The sequence below is a fragment of the Telmatherina bonti genome (genome assembly GCF_933228915.1).
Source record: "Telmatherina bonti genome assembly, chromosome: 6".
NCBI lineage: Eukaryota > Metazoa > Chordata > Actinopteri > Atheriniformes > Telmatherinidae > Telmatherina > Telmatherina bonti.
In genome coordinates, this window is record NC_136624.1 from 25,585,864 (window position 1) to 25,605,706 (window position 19,843).

At 39.4% G+C, this 19,843-nt stretch overlaps 1 protein-coding gene across 1 annotated transcript in view; it reads right to left on the minus strand.

Moving 5' to 3' along the window:
• arhgap9 (Rho GTPase activating protein 9) overlaps positions 1 to 19,843 on the minus strand; it is a gene marked incomplete at its 5' end in the record, with an annotated part of 43,940 nt that overhangs the window by 8,006 nt on the left and 16,091 nt on the right. Inside the window, 12 exons of the mRNA XM_079242504.1 lie at positions 541 to 594; positions 967 to 1,044; positions 4,079 to 4,177; positions 7,838 to 7,957; positions 8,329 to 8,434; positions 9,660 to 9,758; positions 11,527 to 11,622; positions 12,146 to 12,233; positions 12,342 to 12,403; positions 13,370 to 13,468; positions 13,640 to 13,786; positions 15,425 to 15,490. Of these exons, the coding sequence (XP_079098630.1) occupies positions 541 to 594; positions 967 to 1,044; positions 4,079 to 4,177; positions 7,838 to 7,957; positions 8,329 to 8,434; positions 9,660 to 9,758; positions 11,527 to 11,622; positions 12,146 to 12,233; positions 12,342 to 12,403; positions 13,370 to 13,468; positions 13,640 to 13,786; positions 15,425 to 15,490 (1,114 nt within the window). The remainder of the gene's footprint in view (positions 1 to 540; positions 595 to 966; positions 1,045 to 4,078; positions 4,178 to 7,837; positions 7,958 to 8,328; positions 8,435 to 9,659; positions 9,759 to 11,526; positions 11,623 to 12,145; positions 12,234 to 12,341; positions 12,404 to 13,369; positions 13,469 to 13,639; positions 13,787 to 15,424; positions 15,491 to 19,843) is intronic.

Genomic DNA, 19,843 nt, shown 5'->3' on the forward strand with positions numbered 1-19,843 from the left:
TTTTTCGGCATACAGGTCTGACAAATAGTTTTCATGTTAGATGAAGGCAGCAAAAGAAAAGATAAACAAAAGACTTAATTTGATCTTATATCAGTGGGATCAACATTTTATCTGTAGACCAGTACAATCTCTCTTATTCCAAGATGAGAAACAGTCTGACGCCTCACAAGTAGCTCATTCCCAACTTTGTCCACTTGGTGGCAGCCATGGACCGTGTGAGGCATCGGTGTACAACCTGCTGCATGTTATTACATCAGAAAACTTGAAGCACAAAAGCCTTAAGGGACACACACACACACACACACACACACACACATCAAGCAAATGGTAGCACAACAACAACAACTAAAAAAAAAAGAAAAAAAAAAGAAAAAATGCTGTTTGGTCCCCGTCTGTGCGGCAGTTCAGCTCTGTGTGTCAGCGCTGTGGGTGGGGATTCTGGGGAGTTTTTTTTTTCACATTATGCAGCACATGATGCACAAAATAAGCAGGCTGAGTAAGAAGTAGAAGCGGCTGTTTTCTCCATCTGCCTGATTCTACCTTGCACCAACTCCGCTGGGAACATGTAACGGCCGTCTGTGGTCACCGCTCGCTCTGCAAAAACCAACAGTTACTTAGACGGCTTATCTGCTGCGTCTGCTTTATCAAAAGGATGGTGTCTGTGTGTGTGTGTGTTAGAGAGAGACAGAGTAGGGAGTTGGACAAGTACAGACTTCATTTGGGTACAGTGAGTGTGATATGACTGGAGTTTTATATATCAGCTACATTATCAGCATCCAAACAAAACAGCATCACTAAGCATTTATCATCAGTATAAGTAGGTGAAAAAAAGGAAGTCCCCCATTTATCAACATCCATTTCTCTTCCACTTCCCTTGAGCTTTTCTCTGTCTGGCCTCATTATGATAAAATGAAGCAATAATAAATTCAGGTTCAGCTTTCCCCTCCACTTCCACTTTATTCTCACCGTGGTTCACCAGAAAGCGGAGTTTCTGAATCACTGCCAGGTTTCCTGACACTCTGTAGATGCCGTCGGTATCCAGTCCTGCAAGAAATCATAAAGCACAGGTCATGTCAGCATCAAAATGTAGCTGTTTCACTCCTTAATAGGTGTTTAAAAAAAGGTGATTTGCTGTGATTTAAAGCCAGTTTGAGTAAATCCGGTTGTTCTTCTGGTCTTGGCAGTCACATTATCTGTGAATCAATCATTCGGCATACCATGGAAGTTTGCTCTGTCTCATGTGTTTCCAAAGATGTGTGACTAAGTCAAGAAAATGCACAGTTTTAGCATTTTTAGTCATCTTAAAAAGAAAAATAAAAAGAATTGAAAAAGACATATTGCATAATTGCGTTTTTTTTTTTTTCTTTTTTACTGATGCAGAATTTCTTCTTTCTCCCACTCTACTTTCAATATTAGCTGTCAAACACGTCAGTCGTTTTGTCACACGGATTCTAAATATTCACTACTGATGACGAACATAGTTGACACTAAAGTTAAAAAAATATAAGATACATTTAAATCAGTATTAAACTTTACACGACTGTCAGGCATCTGCTCAGACAGTGAACAGAAACCATAACGCTGCTCTCTGCAAAGTCACCAGACTCAAAAAAAAATCTAAACTCAGGGGAGAAAAGATGCTGCTCATTTACCACTGTTTTTAACACAATTTAATCTGAGCTGCAAACACAAAAGCCACACGAGAGTACAAATGAAGTCTCTGATGACGGCAGTGAAGCATGGACTCTGCACAAGTAAGTTAAAACGTATTGACAAAAACGTTTTTGCTCCATGGTATGAAAATGTAATAAACGTGGTCACTTGCAAAGTTTTAGTGCGGTAGCTTGTGCACAGTTCTCTGCAAACGTCTTAAGCCATTTGACTTGACTCATTTATTTAGTTACTGGCCGGAAATGAATGCAGCAATTCAATAAAACACGTGTAAACAAAGACTTTACACGAATCTAACGACCATTAAAGTCAATATCTGGCATCATGATTTTATTCTCCAACACAGTTTTAAATCTCCTTAGACTGATTTTGTTGTAATTTCCTTAATCTTTAGAATGAACCTCAGGTCTTTAGGAGTAGTTCTCCAGGCTTTAAAAAGGACATTTCAAAGCTCTTCTCTGAATGTTGGCTGCCTTTTTTCTCTGTCAAGATGATCCCACACTGAACTTCCGCTACAATAATGTTGAAGTGTGGATTCTGGGGGAGGATTCATCGCTCCATCAGATCTGCTACCACTGTTTTTCAGTCCACTTCTTGCATCATTTGTCATAACTCAGCCATTTCTCCCTGTTTGCCTGTGGCTTCTTGACAGCCACCTTTCCATGGAGATCATTTTCTGAAGAAGCTTAAAAAAAACAGTAGATGGATCAACTGTAGTGTCAGATGCATTTCTCAGTTCCTGTTTCAGGCCGATCCTGGAATTTTTTCTATTCTTCAAAGACATAATTTTGAGATATTGCTCATGTGCTCTAAATAGTTCTTTTTAGGTGGGTCAATTCATTCGTTGTCCTCTGTTTATCCTGCATGCATTTCCATAAATGATTCATGCATGTATTGAACACAATGCCCAAATGTCAAATTTTTAAAGTGGAACTATTATGTGCATTTCAGGCTAATTTATTTTTATTTCTGAGACCAGAAGGGCCGGGATTGATCGAGTTATTGTCACAAATCATGTTATTTACTTCAGACCGACCCTCTCCGTAGGCTGTCAGATCAACCTGTGGGCAAAACGAGTGGATTGAGACTCTTCCGCATTAAGCCCCGCCTCCCGCCACTGCACTACATCGGGAGCGCGCACCGCACCTGCTTTCGCCGTCATTGTAACGTCTCATTAATAGAAGGATTAGGCTAATATGAGCTCAATAAAAAACACACACAATACAATGCCAACACATAGCATACAGCCCTACATGTTGGAACCTGAATCAGACCCTGAAAACGAAGTGGAAAACAGCAACCCACAGCAACGAATGCAGCAGGATGTCACTCTTTGGTAAACTCACCAGCCATCGTTGGAAATAACTTTATCCGACGTTTTCCACCCGCCTGATGTATTTGTACATGCCCTTGTTAACCAGTAGAAGGTAACCAATCACCGAACCGTATCCCCCGGGATTACGAAGTAGAAAAAAACTCTCTAAAACGACGTTTTTTCGTCGCCATGGAAACCGAACGGAGAGCGTGCTGAAACTCAAACTCAAATGCGTTTAGGTGATAAAAAAAAACAAACAAAAAAAAAAAAAACAGTGCCGTTCACATGTCTGATGAGGATTCAACACTGTAGAAAGCTCAGAAAACTTGAAATACCATAACAGCACCCCTTTAAGTAATAAATATTTGGGAATTGTCTTGTTAAAATAATATCTAATTTTATGGCTGCTAGTACCAAAACATAAAATACTGTTTAAATTTTGAAATATATTCTTTGCTAACTTGTCTGTTATGGGTGGGCATGGCATAAGTTTATCTCTTCAGCTTCATACTTTTAAATGCTTGAATGATATGAGAGTCACTATTAAGTGACCTAAACAAACAAGCAAACAAAAGAGAATATTTTCAATTTAAAATGGTTCAAAACAAGTAATGGCAGAAAATGCGCAAAAAACCAGCAACTGTCCCCAAATATGTCACTTTTTTTTTTTATTGAAATGTAACCTTGAACTGATATTGCAGCTTTCTTAGCTTAATTCGTTAACACACACCAGGTACCAGAACTTTAAACTGTCTAACACTATTTTTTTGTTGTTGTTTGTTTCTGTATTAAACATTTATTCTCCCATAGTTTCTAAACAAGACAATCTTCTTCCATTTATACCCATCCCTGCCTGGCAGCTGTCACAACATCATCTCTGAACCTCAGTTGTTTTTAGTCTGTTCTGGATCTTCTGTCTTCACCATCATTATTTAGAGGAAATGGGGTAGATGATTTACTGCACAGACCTGTTAGAGCATTGAGTTTACAGCTATTGTCAGCTGATGCTTCAAACAGATCTGTGTGTGTTTTCTCATGAGCCCTCGTAGAGATGAGATCACATCAGTGGAGACGTGTTTACAGCCACTGTACCTCTCCTCTCCACAGCCTCGGTACAAAGTCTGACGAAGCGAGGGATGGTGCTCTTCTCTCTCTCGCAGAGCATCTCAAGACGACAGCCAAACACCTGATCTGAGAAGCCATGACAGAAGAACACAAAAAAACTCTTTACATTGGTTTACAGGTTCCTCTTTTTTTTTTCTTTTTTTTTTTTTTTTAATAAAAAAAAAAGACATGATGTAAGAGCTTCAAGCTTATGTTAATCTACTGGTAAGTTTTGGCCTCACTATGGCAGAAAACCCCCACGTTTGACTTGGTTCCCAGCAGACGTGAAAGCTCACACTAAATGCAACTCATGCACTGTATGTAGTGCATACCATTATCCAGCGGTGTAACCGGAGGTTTTGGAAGAAAACAACACTGTACTTGATCAAACTGCAGAAGCATGCTTTTGGATTGTCCCCTAATTTCACATGAACTTATTGGTCTTGAGGTGAGGGATGATTCGTTATTGTTTGGAAATCTGTAGATGCTTCACCACTCATCAGAACAAAACATGCAGAAAATCCTTTCTGTGGTCCTGCTTCTCTTGCTTTCTTTGTTCTCTCTGCTTCTAACATGTTATTATATTCAGTCAGCACCTCACTGTAACATGCATACCAAGCTTCTAAAGGGACTTTAAAATGTTGGAACTGATATGTAAATGTTACAAGGTCTGACCTAGTAAGGTTACAGGAAGAGTTGTTTCTGACTTATTCATGACATGCAGCCAGCATGTTCAGACTCCATCAGATTAATGGACAGGATGAATTTCTGACTGGGGCAATGGCATTAAAGCTTTATGGAAACTGATGCTGTACAAAGGAGGGAAAAAAAGGTTTGGTTGTGGCTTTTTGGTCTTAGGTTTCCTAGAAGAGAAGTTGACATTAAACAAAACCAAATAAATAAATAAATAAATAAAAAGAAAGAAACTAATACGAAAATCACCCAAAATAGAAATTTGCAGAAACTGACATTTTGTAGATACTTCTAGCAGCTACTCGTGCTTTTAGCAGTTTCTATCCAGATTTTTCCTTGCGAGTTTATTATCTTTATCCTGTTAAATGTTTGTGTGAAATTACTGTATGGATTATTGAGTTACATCCAGGGTTAAACTGGGCTTGGGGCTGTGTGGGGCAGAGCCCTAACACATCAGCTGGTGCTGTATTATGCGATCTTAAACAACAAAAATTTCTCATGATTTCCAGTTCTGTGTTGATGAAACAATCACTTTTAAAAATTAAGACATTGAAACTCTGGGTTCTTTTTATTGCTGTGAAATACCACATACCAAAAAAAAAAAAGAGTGCTTTGCTGATGAACCTTTATTTTTTTCCTGTTGATTTACCTTTTTTTTTTCTTTTTTTTTTTAACAAGCGAGGCTGTCAATCTGAGGTAAGGTTTAAACAAATGACATCATCAGATCTGGATCTGATACGTGATTAGTCACTTAAATGTTGCGCAGAGGAGAACTCAGCTGGAGGACGCTGCTAAACTTTCAAACACTAATGTCTTACAGATCAACATTAAAGTTGACTTTACAAGACTCTGTGTCACTTACATTAAAAATGAACTGCCTTTGTCTTTATCTGCTCACAGCAGGGGTGGTTCTAGAAAATATTGATGGTGGGCCAGATTGGAAAATAGTGTGTGCATGTTAATGAGACCTTAAAGATAAAGATGTAAATAGAAAAATGGTCCAGATTTAATGAAATAATTATCTCATTAATCCAACTAAATTTGTGATTTATTTTAAAAAATGAAGCAAATTTTGTAAAAGCTAACAGCCTGTGATATTTTGTCATAAATTTGTTTATTTGTCGTGATTGTGAGCTGTGCCTTTTGCATCAATGCACAATTATGATAATGAGGAAAAAAAACTAATTATAAGCAGTCAGATTCTCAGAATATGAAGAAATTGCTCACAAGCTTTTGGAGATATCTTGTTCACAGGAAAGTAAACTGTTTCGGTAAAACTCCGTAACAGTTAGTATGTTAGGTAATATATTAATGAAAATAGGATGCAATGATTTGCCCAGGTTCCATAAATTAACATATTAACCTCAAAAGAACATGGAAAACATACATATGCTGAAAATGGGATTTTACCAATCTATATAAAACATAAGCTTATACTGAAGATGGTGGCAACAGCGTGAACCAGAACATGGGTCACAGCAGGTCAGAAAAGTAAATATTTCTAAACATAAAAAGCTAGAGGAAGCTGTAACTAGTGACGAGCTAACCTAGCAGCAGATAAGTAAACATGTTTGTGGAAAACAGAAAAAGCATCAGGTATGAGACAAATAAAATAAAAAAAACTACATCAATAAAATAAAAATTCTAATAAAAAAGTAATAAAATAAAATAAAAATGGAAGCTAAAATAATAAAAAGTATGAAAATGACAAAAGAGTATAAAAGCCAAGGTGTACCCCAAAATGTCAACTGAAACTGAAGCCATAGAGAAAAGATGTGTTTTCAGTCTGGACTTAAATTGACCGACAGACAGAGGAAGACTGTTCCACAGTCTGGGTGCAGCCACAGAGAAGGCTCTGCCATTCAGATGGAAAGGCCTGAGTGCTGGACTGACCTCCCTTCAGTCCACACCTTAAACTAAATGAAAAGATTTGGTTCAAAATAAAATGTACAACATAACTAAGAAGATCCAGGACTGTTGAGCAGCTAGAATCCAGTCCCGGTTTCCTCAATTATTAGATGTTTTCGGACTGTTGCTAAAAGAAGAGGAAATATTTCACAGAATAATTGTTGGCTGCTACCAAATTCAAGTTGAGCTAATACATGAAATCTGACTTTCCACATTTTGATGTGTTTTCTGTGTTCAACTGGGAACACAATAATGACTTCAACGATCTGCAAAATCATTGCTTTCCATTTTGATTTTAATGTTACACAACATCCTAACCTCTTGGAAACTTGGAATGTACTTTATATACATGTGGAATAGTTGTTACTGCCAAGAAAGTCAAGTTTTACCACTTTTGTGATTAAAAACATGATAAGTAATCAAACATAACACCAATGCTCACTAGTGTTTACTGTAGGTTTACAAATCCATGTCATCACACAGCACTTTGCATGTGTTGCCACATCAGGTAGCGACTGCGTTCCTCGTCAGACTATCTTTTTAAAAAGTTAGTCCTTCTTTTGTTTGCTGTTTTTGTCAGTAACAATGATTGAATTGCAACTTTCCACCTCTGAATCGGGGAGGACGTGCTTGTAGATGTCTAGAACAGTCAGCAGGAACAAGACAAAGTCTCCCGTGAGAGGCTTGACTGTTCGGTCCAAACACAAAGCCAAGAGGCAGTGCAGACGTCTGTTGTCCTCTGACACCACTTCAATCCCAGTTTGTTAAATGGTTCCTCAAGAATATTTGCAAACCAAAGTAAAACCTGTCTGCCTATCACAGCTTTAAGAAAAATGAATAAATGATGTTTCGTTATTAGATGAATAAGTAACTCACTAAACAGGATAAGAAGGATTGCACCACACATTCACTGGGGAATGTGGCATCACTGCAGGATAAATGCTGAAATTTCCTGTTTGCCCTGATCACCTAAAAGTACTTTACTTAAGCAGCAAAAGTTCTTTAACTCAACGAAAAAAAAAGGGTTTTGCTAAGAGCGTCGGCTTGTAATATTAAGAAAAAAGTGTTAGAGGACATTCACTCCGTGATCATCCCTGCTGAAAGAAGGACATCGAAACAGTCTTAAGCTTCAAACAAAAATCTCACCTTTAATGAGCCCTTTCTCCTGCAGGGCCTGTAGAGGAGGCCTCTTCAGGATCAGCTTCTTCAGCCGGGTCTTCACTCGCTTCCTTTCTGTGTTTTCCAGGTTGGATGACGAGCGGGGGACTGCAGAGGGTGAAAAGGAGGAGGCGGAGGAAAGGGTAGAGAAGGTGGAGGAGGTCAGTGCGGGGTGTTGAGCTGTGGGGCAGGAGAGCAGATTAGAGGGGATGGTGGTGAGAATGAAAAGCGGGAGGGCTGGGCGGCGGCGGAGGTGAGAGAGGACTGACGGCGGGATTATCTGCCATGGGGGCTGAGTTAAAATATAAGTGGGCTGGATGGAAGAGATGATGGAGGAGAGGACAGAAGGATGCAGGAAGCCTGTGTGGAAGTTTAGAAAAAAGATTGGTGATGATGGAGAGACAGGCTGTGAACTGGAGAGGAGGGCAGGGAGTGCAGGAAAGAGGGTCAATTATAACGTGATGACTGGTCTCACTTACGAGATGTCCGCCTCTCTTCCTCATCACCGCTGTGGTCCAGCATGTCCACGCTGCCTGCTCTCCTCAAAGAGTATAAAAGGACATTGTCTAATGGATTTTCACGATCCTGAAAGGGATACAGAAGGAAAATTTTCATTCATTCATTCATTCATTCATTCATTCATTCATTCATTCATTTTTGAACCCACTTAATCCAAGTAAGAGTCACAGGGGAACTGGAGGCTATCCCAGCAGCCTTCGGCAAGATGCAGGGTACATCCTGGACATGTCACCAGTCCATCGCAGGGCCAACACAAACAGATAAACAACCATTCACACTCACTCACTCCTAGGGACAATTTAGAGTAACCAGTTAACCTAACGTGCATGTGTTTGGACGGTGAGAGGAAGCCGGAGCACCCAGAGAGAACCCACGCATACACGGGGAGAACATGCAAACTCCACACAGAAAGACCACCAGTCGAGCCTCCCCAAGCCAAGGATGGAGGAAAATTTTCAGAGCGTTCAAATTAAAAAAACAACAAAAAAAAGCAAGTCAAGGGTCTTGGAATACTTTGTTGATTTATTGTAGAAAAGTTAAATGAACATAGGTGTTCATACACTCACGCTGATGGATCCTAATCTTATATCTACAACTTGAGCAGAGTCCACATGTACATACTGTAAGTACACTTAAAACCACATGAGGTCAAGGCAGGACTGCATGGCAGGATTGTGCCATGTCACCGTGTAAGGGAGCGTTTCAGCAGCACCAAACATGATGAATATAAAATGGGAGAAAAAGATCTCATTAGCTCTGGCCATCCAGCAAGACTGATGTGTCCAATGAGTAGGACCAGAGTTTTTTTTTAGTAAATGTAAGAACATACCTTCTGTGCTGATCCCAACCAAACTGCAGGCTGGAAATTTCATCAGAAGAAAACGCTCTGATCTGATTAAGCTGAACAGTTTGCACAATGATTTTTTTAAGTGACCAGAGCTGAGGCTCTAATCAGAGAAAATAAGAAGAAAAGTATCTTTTTTAAGGTGCTCATGAGCTCAAGCTCTAGAAAGCCACTTAAAGCATGCTGTGAAACAACCGGTGCAGAAACTAATCTAGCCTCACACATGGTTGTGCACTGATGGCCTTCAATCAACCTGGTCGAACTTTATTAACTCTACCAGGAGGAATCAGTGAAACTTGTGAATGACATTAAACGGTATATGACCAGAAAGTGGATAAAAGTAGATATACTGAAAGCATGACTTTCATCCAAAGGAAACCATTTCAGCCACTAATGGAGAAGTGGTCAGTTGCAGCTGTAGTGGAGCTGTACATGTGTGTGTCTCACCAGCCTCTCAATGACACTTTTGATGGTGTTGTACCACTCTTTGATCAGGGAGTCTGTCTCTGACTGCAGCAGGAACTCGTTGCCGGTCACTGTCCTCAGCTGGAACACATATGTTCAAACCATATTAAAGAAACCATATTTACAACTTTTGACACAAAAATGGACATAATTCAGGAAGGATTAAGTAAAATGTCGGTAACATTCTCTAGTATAAAACAACAGAGATTCTGCAACAGCTCTATTTTCTTCCATTAATTTACATCCTGCAGTTCTGCAAGGTTTAGATGTTGCTCTTTTTCAGCACATCTGATTCAAATGAATGAGTCACTGAGCAAAACTTTATAAACTGTTGGATCCATTTAATTTGATCAGGTATGTTAGAGCAGGGAAACAAATAAAACCTGCAGACCCTGCAGCCCATGAGGACCAGAGGTCCCTCCTCATGGCTTCTGGGTTCAGACCACAATCCAAACGGAGAGAAAAATACTTCACTGGCAATTTTCTTCTCAAATTTCCCTCTATTTTTAATTCATTTAATATAATTTATGATTTTATATGATTTTGTTATTTGTATTTTCTTTTATGCCTTTTTTTTCTGTCATGCTTTTAATGTTTCATGTAAAGCACTTGTCTTGTACATAAAAGGTGCTATACAAATAAACTTGCCTTGCCTTGCCTATTTTAGACATAGTCTCATTAAAAGTCATGTGTTGAAGTGGTCGCAGCTACTGGCTGATTAGTAAATAGTTGAGAACTTGTGCTGTGATTCTTCTGTCACACATTGGTCTCATGAACTCTGGACTTCCCTGTCACTCATTTCCTCTGAACTCTGGGAAATTTTCCAGCAGCAAACGATTAGAAGTGCTGCTTTGGGACCAATATTTGACCTATTCTACCTCTAAATCAGACTCACCTACAGCTCAGGAGAAAGCGTAGCAGCCCACCAACCAGAAAGTCCGTGGACCAAATCATTTTGTGAATATAATTGGATCATAGACAGAATTCACTAAGTGTTACTGTATATTAACATGTATGGGGCTGAATGTAAAAGTGCTTTAAATGAGCAAATTATTCCAGAAAAGGGCTTTACAAATACATTCAAGAAGGTCAACTATAAGTTAAATGACAGAGTTCCTTGTCAAAACTATAATCAAAGTACAGGGCATCACTGTTTGACTTATTTCTTCTGTAAAATTAGCAAATGATGAGATTCATTGTCATTAGCAAAGCAAAAAAAACTGCTTGTGAATAAGAAGATGAGGTATTCAAGCTCTTTTTTACTGTTTAAAACTAAATTAAATTAAATGCAGTTTTCCAAACATTACTAAAGCTTAAGTTTACGTTAATCTGTCCATTTTTTTAAAAGCTAATTTCAGTTAAAAACATTCATTTGGGGGGAAATATTGTTATGAGAAATTATTGCAATTAATTAACTACAAAGCTGTTATTAATCAGATTAAATTTTCTAATGGAGTTCCATCCTTGGTTTTAACAAAAACTGCTATGGGGAAGGTTTTCTTCACAGACTGATTTAAATGTATTTATTTTTTAAAAATGACTAATTTAAAGTGTTTCCTCTTTATGGCAGGTCACTGACGAGTGACTGGACAAAGCTTCCCACTCTCACTTCCCTCATGTAGGACTATTTTCAGACAGGAACCAAGCTGTTTTCTCTGAACTCAAATCAACAATTAATCAGTAAAACAGTTTAAGTTGTTCGGTGAAACAAAAACATCACCGAAGCGGTTGATATTCGCCGTTTGCCTTCAGATTGTTGTATTTGTATGTGTGTTTTAGGGTTTTAAGGTTATAGCTTCAAACCACAAATTTTCATTTGTATTTTTAGCTCCACTATTTTGGATCTTACCTTGAAGACATTCTTCTTGCTGGACAGCTCGTTGGCCCAATGCAGCTGCGCTCCTCTCAAATCCACGCTGCTCTCTGGACGGCTGTTTCCTGGTTTCTGTGTTTCATCAACACACAAAATGCATGTTACTAAGTCTCTCTGCACTTCAACAGAGTTGACAGGAGTGTGCATCTTAAACAAAACAATTTCTTCTTCTTTTTTTGGGGTGGGGGATGAAATATATTTGTTGCACCACTTTAAGCCTTATTTGATTATTAGTTTTTTACAGCCTAACACACATTTCCACGTAACATTTGAATCAGGACTTTTGTTTTCACCCTGATGAGATTATGTCTGTCGCTCTACTGTGAAGCACCGTGAAGGTAAAGTGACATGGTAAAGTGACATGTTAATGTATACACCTGGAATTTCTGCTCATTTTTATCCAATTACTGAAATTTGTGAAATATACCTGAGACAGCGCCCTTTAATATGTCCCTGCAATCTGTAACTACGATAAAAAGCAGCAAAATTGACTGACTGAAGAGTTTACTGAGTTTATAGCCAAGAAACTTGTTTCCTGTAAGCATGTCTTCACAGTAAAAAAAACAAACACATTTTGCTTCATATTATTTCATACCCAGCTGGAAGGTGTTTGGGATTTAGGATCCTTGAAGAAAACCAGGCTGTTGCCGACTAGCACCACCCAGGAAGGACTCCAGTTTTTCCTAAAACCCCACAAACACCACATAATCTGGTTAACATTCACCCCAGTTTATTTGTATTTATACAGAAACAATGATATCAAACTCTGTCATTTATGAATGAAGCTTTACCTTAGTTTTCTGCCTCCTTCTGCTATTTTGGTCTTGTTTAAGAGACCCGCTTTCTCCAGCTCCTGAGAAGACATCAAAAGGATTTAAAGCATATGAAAACCTGCACAGTTCTCTGGTATTTACACCGTCACGCTAATGGTGTGACTTAAAATAGGCAGGGATGTCTGGAATAAAAAAGAGTATATAAGGACATGATTAAATTTTAACAGTTATGTACCTCAGAGGGTTTTTCCTCAGAGTAATATACTGCATCCTGAGCCGAGCCATTTAACTTGGTTGTTGCATCATCCCATAAAAAAAAAAAAAAAGAAAAGAAAAGAAAGGAAAAACTAGGAAGGGAGCTGCAGTTAAATCTCCCACTGCGGTATGGCCCCGTTTAAGGTGCAAGACAACTAAATTTATACTAAGACGCGATACTGTAAGCGTGGAATACAGTATGATAAGATAGTGTGGAACAAGCTGAGGTAAAGTGAGAACTGAGAGAAATATCAAGGTACACACATAGTAGTGCTTATTTTTGGATAGTTTGAGACATCTGATGCTGATTCCTTTCCAAAAATGACTTTAACTATAAATGGCGAAATGCTAGCAAGTGTGTCAGCAGTAGATCTCTCATGAAGCCATCAAACAAAACTAAAATGATGAATTTACAAGATTTGCTGTGAGGTTTACTGGGTTTACTGGGGAAGTATGCTTGTTTTTTCTTTATTTTGGTTTTATGGTGGACCATCGCTTCGTCAGATTAAGCTGGACAATTAATAAAAGGACATATATAGCATTTTTAATCCAAGTGTTCCTGCCAAGAAAATGTGCCGCACAGCTTGAACACAAAAATGAATCAACTCCATAAATCCCTACTAATCAAATTATGATTTTAATACATCATGCTGTTGGAACTGTGACATTAGCTGAGAAAAAATGTTCCCAGGAGGATCTTCTCAACTGATTGAGTTCATTTAACAAAATGTAGAATCTTTCAATCTGAGGATGCATCTTCATCTACAGAGCAGCATCAGATGCTTTCTCACCGGCGTGCAGCCATCGCTGTCTGGAGAGCTCACAGGAGATGGAGGCTCCACGATGATGTTGGTCACCTTGCAGGAATAATCGTTGTACTGCTGCACCAGCTGAAAAATAGGAAGAGGACATCATATCATGCATTTACAAATGTGCAAATTGTTTTGTGTGATAAATAATTATGTCTGTCTGTGTTCCTTCTTTTCTCTGTGCAATTACACACACACACACACAGTTTAAAAGCCTGGGTTTGTGTGTGTGTTTACTGTGGAGGTGAATACCTTCCCGTTTTCAGGCAGGAGCATAGATTGCGAGTGGCTGAGCTGCTGCTTGGGGTCATGCAGGGGCACAGAGTTGTTGCTTTGGGCTTTGGTATCAGTGAATGGCATCGTGCTCAGGGTGTCAGAGGAGGCAGCACGCTGCATGCTCTTTGTGGTCAAATGTTTGGGTGAGGTATCAAACGATAAACACACAAAGGAAAGAACAGGTGTTAATATGTTGATGGTTAAAAAAAGATTAGAATCACAAACAGGTAGTTGCAAAAAGAAACCCAAAAGTCATTAGCTCAAGACTGAGATCAATTTTTTATATATTGTGATAAAAAAAACTGTGGAAGTTTGCATAACTGCTGGCAACACAGGCTGCAATTTGTCCTCATAGCTGTCGCTAGTGCCAGTTGTGCTTTCAGACTTTTAGGGGATGAACAGTGAGATTGTTTCCTGGACTGGTGTACAACAGAGCCAAGAAAAAGGTATGAAATAATGACAAGTTGTGGCACTGAATGTTGGTTTGATCAATCATTAAAACGCTCATGGGCCTTTATTCATAGTAAAACATGCTGCTCCATTGCTTCAGCTACTGCAAGGTTCTCTCTGCAAATTGATTAAACCATCTGTCCTGTCAGATAAAGTCAAATTAAGTTGCATTTATCTTACATATAAAAATAAAAACAACCAAAACAACAAAGTGAGGCATAACGTATTCACAAGTTAGAGATTCTCTGAAGAGGATTAACAGACTCAGCTGAGAAAGATAGAGCATGCATCTCCACTCAACATGAAAAACAGTTAAGCATGCATATATATGTATATGTGTATATGTATATGTATGTATATATATATATATATATATATATATATATATATATATATATATATATATATATATATATATACACACACACAAGTGCATATGGATTCCACATAAATGCTTAAATTCATACAGCTTCAACTTTTCATGCAGCAACAGCCATAATTAAGTTCCCAATCCCTCTAACCTAGTTTCAACAATCAGACCAAAAAATCCTTACTAATGTTTGCATCTCTCTGTGCAAGGAGGATTAGCTCTAAGAGCCAAATCTGCTCCTTTGCAAAGAGGAGGCCTTTAAAAGGGCTTTAAACCAAGTGCACCCACACCCCACTGTGATGCAACATGTTGCAGTATGAACTGCTTGGGTAACAGCCTTTCTTTTAACACCATGAGTTGCTGTTTCGCCACCTTAATATGCATAAATGCTGAACGCTGAAAATCTAAAGAGTGTAGCTGGCATTACTTTAATGTATTCTACAGTAATACAGTGGAGATGCAGTTTTTGCAAATCTAAAAGACCAGAGTTCTGTGATTTTTCATGAGGAAAATACTTTCCATCAAAAGCCCTTTAAGCACAGAAAAACCCCACTTAGGATTACCTACGCAGCCCGGCATGTTAACAAAATCAAAACAAAAGGGTTCTCGGCTAAAGGTCTATTTAAAAAAAAGCATGCATCCCAAGTAATCCCTGCACATCTACAGATAATCATGTGCAGAAGGTAGTTACTGTATGCAAGCTTAACAGGAAGCAGGATTGTATCTTATTCAGCCATGAAGACAAGCAGGCAGAAAGAGTCAATAAAATTCTATGATGTCTCATTTTGTTAAGCAAATACATCCTGTTGTGAAAGAGGAAAATATGTAAAGCTGGCCAAGGGAGCTTTTGTCATTGACTGGTGTCAAAGGTTAGAATCAAGGCGAAATACATTGGATGCCTTCTGGCATCTAAGAGTGCAGCAAGTAGAGAGGAGTGTTACCTGTTTCATTTGCCAGCTGCTATCAGTATTTCTCTGGTGGCTTCCAAAGAGGAAATCAGGTGACAGCTTCAGAGAAGGAATGGCAGAGACAAAGACAGGAAACACAAATGAATAGCTGCGATGTGTACCTAATGCAAATTTAAAACATCCACCTACTTCCTTTTCTTTTAAAATGACTTGCAATGTGCTGTTTTTGGTTCCTTTGTCTGAAAATAAAAGCTGCAACTGCATGTGCACTGAGAGCTTTAACTCATCATGACCAAAGTTTTGTCAAACTTCCCACCCATGTGTAAAGGAGGGTGCTGCCGAGCTGAAACTGTTGAGAGCAGCAATAGCCGTGGTTAGACTACTTGTCTGCCCCACTAACATCCTGCAGTTTTATCTCACCGCCACAGCTCACACCAAACCATCTAAAGTTGATGAGTGGCAGTTGCAGCTCAGTAAGACTGAAACGTCTTTGACTCAAATCTGTCACACAGGTCACTAGTTGGGACTGTTCGTTGACATCAGCCCCAAAAACGTTTTCCTATGATAAACCAGTATGAGAGTTTGTAGCAACAGTCAAAGGAAGCATGTCTACTGCAATCCAACAACATGAATGGTATAGAATGAAAAAAAGCAAACATGAATGAGAAGAAAAGTGGAATGAACTCACAGCGGATGTGCTCATTATGACCGTTCACCCCGTTGTACCCAGCTGGCCAACTTGACCTTCCCAGATCTTGTTATCTGTCAGCTTAAACTTTTTAGCCTCCTGCGGTTGAATGTCATGACGCTCTTTCGTTCGAGTACAAAAATGTAAGAACCATCTCTCCCTCGTGTGTCAGCCTCTGTCTACTTCCCCATTCTAGAGGGAAGCTGATTTTATCAGCCACTACAATCAGTCTTATGTGCAGCAGCACACCAGGAAGGTGTGTGCTCAACTGAATCATCACAGCAGTACTAAAGCTGCCACATTAACCACTGTCCAACAGCTTTTTGCTGTTATGGTCTGTGGTAACTGTAGACAGTGGTGGAGGACTTCATTTGAGCCTCCTAAAACTGGTTCAACTAGATCACCTTTAAATAGAAAGAATTTCACTACAGTGTTCTGTTTGTGTTGCACTGTTTGTGTGTAAGAATATGAGTTCAGAAAGACGATACAACCGTTTTAAGCAGTCCAGCTGATAAAAAATACATACAGAAACTTCCTCCATAAACTACTAAACCAGCACCAGTCTGTATGCCTCCAACATAACTAACACAGGTGTATGACCGCATGCTATAATCCAGGTTACGTGGGATGTTGCAGACATGCAAGTGGAAGAGTTAGCGTTTAAAACAGTGCTGGATAAATGTTAGAAACAAGAACTTCTGCAAATCAGTGTTACAACATCAATGAGTAGTGATTCCACTAATAATGTTCCTGTCACAATGACCTATTTTATTCATACATGCACTTGGAACATGACATCTCGCGCTAATGAGAGGATGTTTCAGCGCCTCTGACCGCAACACCTACAACCTGCACCGCTTGAGAATATTAAGATGTATTGAGGATCGTCCTGTTGGAGAAACCATCCTCATTTTACCTCCAGTTTTCTCAGATTAGTGATGTTTGTCTCAAGAATTTGCTGATGTTCAGTTAAATCCATTCTTCGCTCAATGGCATGGCAACAAGATGGATCAGCCTCCCTACTACTAAGTTACAGGCAGGTTTATTTATTCAGCTCAGCAGCCTTTTGTATCATCGTCAGTCCACAGGACTGATAGGCAGTCATTTGCAAATTAGGAGATGATACAAGAAGTGTTTATTCCTCTGATGGTTATGCAGGTGTCACTGCTCAGTAGAATAGTGAACCACAACCAACTCGCAGCTTTTTACAGTTAATCTAAGTCAGTGCTCCATATTTAAAAAGAGTGAAACTGGCAGAAGCTGATGATATCCAAGCCTTGAATGGGTCATTTCTCTCATTTTCTGTCAATTCATCCTGCTATAACATTTATAACATTCCTAATTATGTGCAAAGTCATGCTATAGTCGTATAAAACACAACAGCTGTGAAAACTGTTAACTTCACTTAAGGGGAAAGTTGTAGCTTAAGAAAAACAACCATCTGCCGATTGAAAAGATGATGCTTCAGTCTACTTGTCAAAGTGGCCTTTCCCGATATGTTTATTGGTGTGACAGTGTGTTCGTTAGAGGAAAAACATTCTGCATTCGCTTAAAATTGTGGATGCATGTAGCTTGTACTGTAAGACAAGGCTAAAAACAGCCATCCATCTTCTACCGCTTATCTGGGGTTGGGTCGCGGGGGCAGCTGTCTAAGCAGGGAAGCCCAGACTTCCCTCTCGATGCGGAGGAGCAGCGGCTCTACTCTGAGCTCCTCCCGGATAACCGATGTCCTCACCCTATCTCTAAGGGAGAGCCCGGCCACCCTGCGGAGGAAACTCATTTCAGCCGCCTATATACGAGATCTTGTTCTATAAGTCACGACCCACAGCTCATGACCATAGGTGACGGTAGGAACATAGACTGACTGGTAAATTGAGGGCTTCGCCTTCTGGCTCAGCTCCTTCTTCACCACGACAGACCGCTGCAGAGTCTGCATCACTGCAGACGCCGCACCGATCCGTCTGTCGATCTCACGCTCCATCCTTCCCTCACTCGTGAACAAGACCCCGAGATATTTAAACTCCTCCACTTGAGGCAGGACCTGACCCCCGACCCGGAGAGGGCAATCCACCCTATTCCAGCTGAGGACCATGGTCTCATAACTGCAGCACTTGTTAGTAACTAATGTAAATGTAAATAGTAAAAATGAACCCAGCATGACTTAAATGATACATACAGTTTCTGAGACATTTGGCATCACTTTATGATACAAACTTTGCTCAAAATCCTGTGGAACACAATCTGATTTTTGTCTTCTGCCCCTTCATGGACACCAGAAAGCAGAAGATTACACTATAAAAATGTTGACATATCACATGACACATCAGACACAACGAGTTACCATCAGATTAGTGAAAAGCAGAGTATCCATGACAGAAGCTGAAGTGTTTATAAAGCTTTGAAAAATCCATCACTTAGTTTTTCTTTTTGACATTGAACAAGCCATGACCCAAGGATGGCACTAGAAAAAGAGTGTATTCTTTGAGCTTTCTTTAATCACTTCAAAACAGCACAGAGTAAAAAAATCGCTCACCTATTGTATCTAAAACACTGAAAACATGCTATCTAAAATATTACGCTCCTCTATGATCTGTTCATCCTCCACTTACTTATTCACAAAGACAGAAATTCTGAGTCATTTTGTGAAACAACAAAGATGACAATAGTGGGACGGGTGGGAGTGGAAATGGAAACCACCAAGATTATTTTTGAAGCTAAAAAGGTAAACCAGAGCACACTACGTGCTGACATGTAACGTGGGCCACCTGAGTTTTAACACCTGGTTCATAAACCCATGTGGCACGCGGTATGCATTATACATCATTTACTACAGAATAAAAAGTGACACATATAGGTCAACAGAACGCATCTCAAACTGACTTGATGGGGGAGGAACCACTGCTTTGATCATGTGGGTATTTTTTTGATGAACAACATTAAATTTGAAACACTGATGCAATGCTGAAGCAATGTAATGTTCAGACGCAAAATGCTTATCTCTGACAATCTGGATCATTCAGCTAGCGCTGCTTCACCCCCAAGATGTCGTCACTGATTTGGTGTATGGGTCAATTCTAGTCACTGAGTACACTCCCCAAACCTTTCAACCCATCAGATTCCTCATTTGAAGGCTACAAACACTCTCCTGTAAACCAAAACCTATTAGAGGGAGACGTTAACGATGCACTGATGGTTTGAACTATGATGGGATCTGAGAAGTCTGGGAGTCTTTTCAGTGCTGCTGGGAACTTTTAATTAAAAATGTTAAACTGGTTTTGTAATGTTTTGGAATAAAACACACTCCCATTTGTAATCAGTTACAGACTGTGCTCCTATGGATCAGCTGGGGAGGTGTTATTATGCTCGGAAGTGACTCCCACTAACACATCACTGATGCGGAGGTGTGTTTCGAAGTTCGTACATCTAGAAAAATCTCATCTTCTTTTTAATCTGGACGAAGCCAGCAATTCTGTCCGTCTGGAGCTCAGAGCTATTCCTCTTGAGGAGTGATAAACAAAGACTGAAAATATGTACGCCTAACAGAGGTGGACAAGTTCAAGCTCAGGTTTATTTATATGACACGTTAACAACGACTCCTGCTGGCCAAAGGGCTGTACAATAATAAGAGTTACATAACAAGAAGAAAAGTAATTTTAGTAAAACCAATAAAAACAGAGATTTTTAAAAAGCAAAATTTAAAAATAAATGAATAAAAATGTAATTTTCACACTGACTTGAAAGACAGTGAATACAAATGTGTTGTG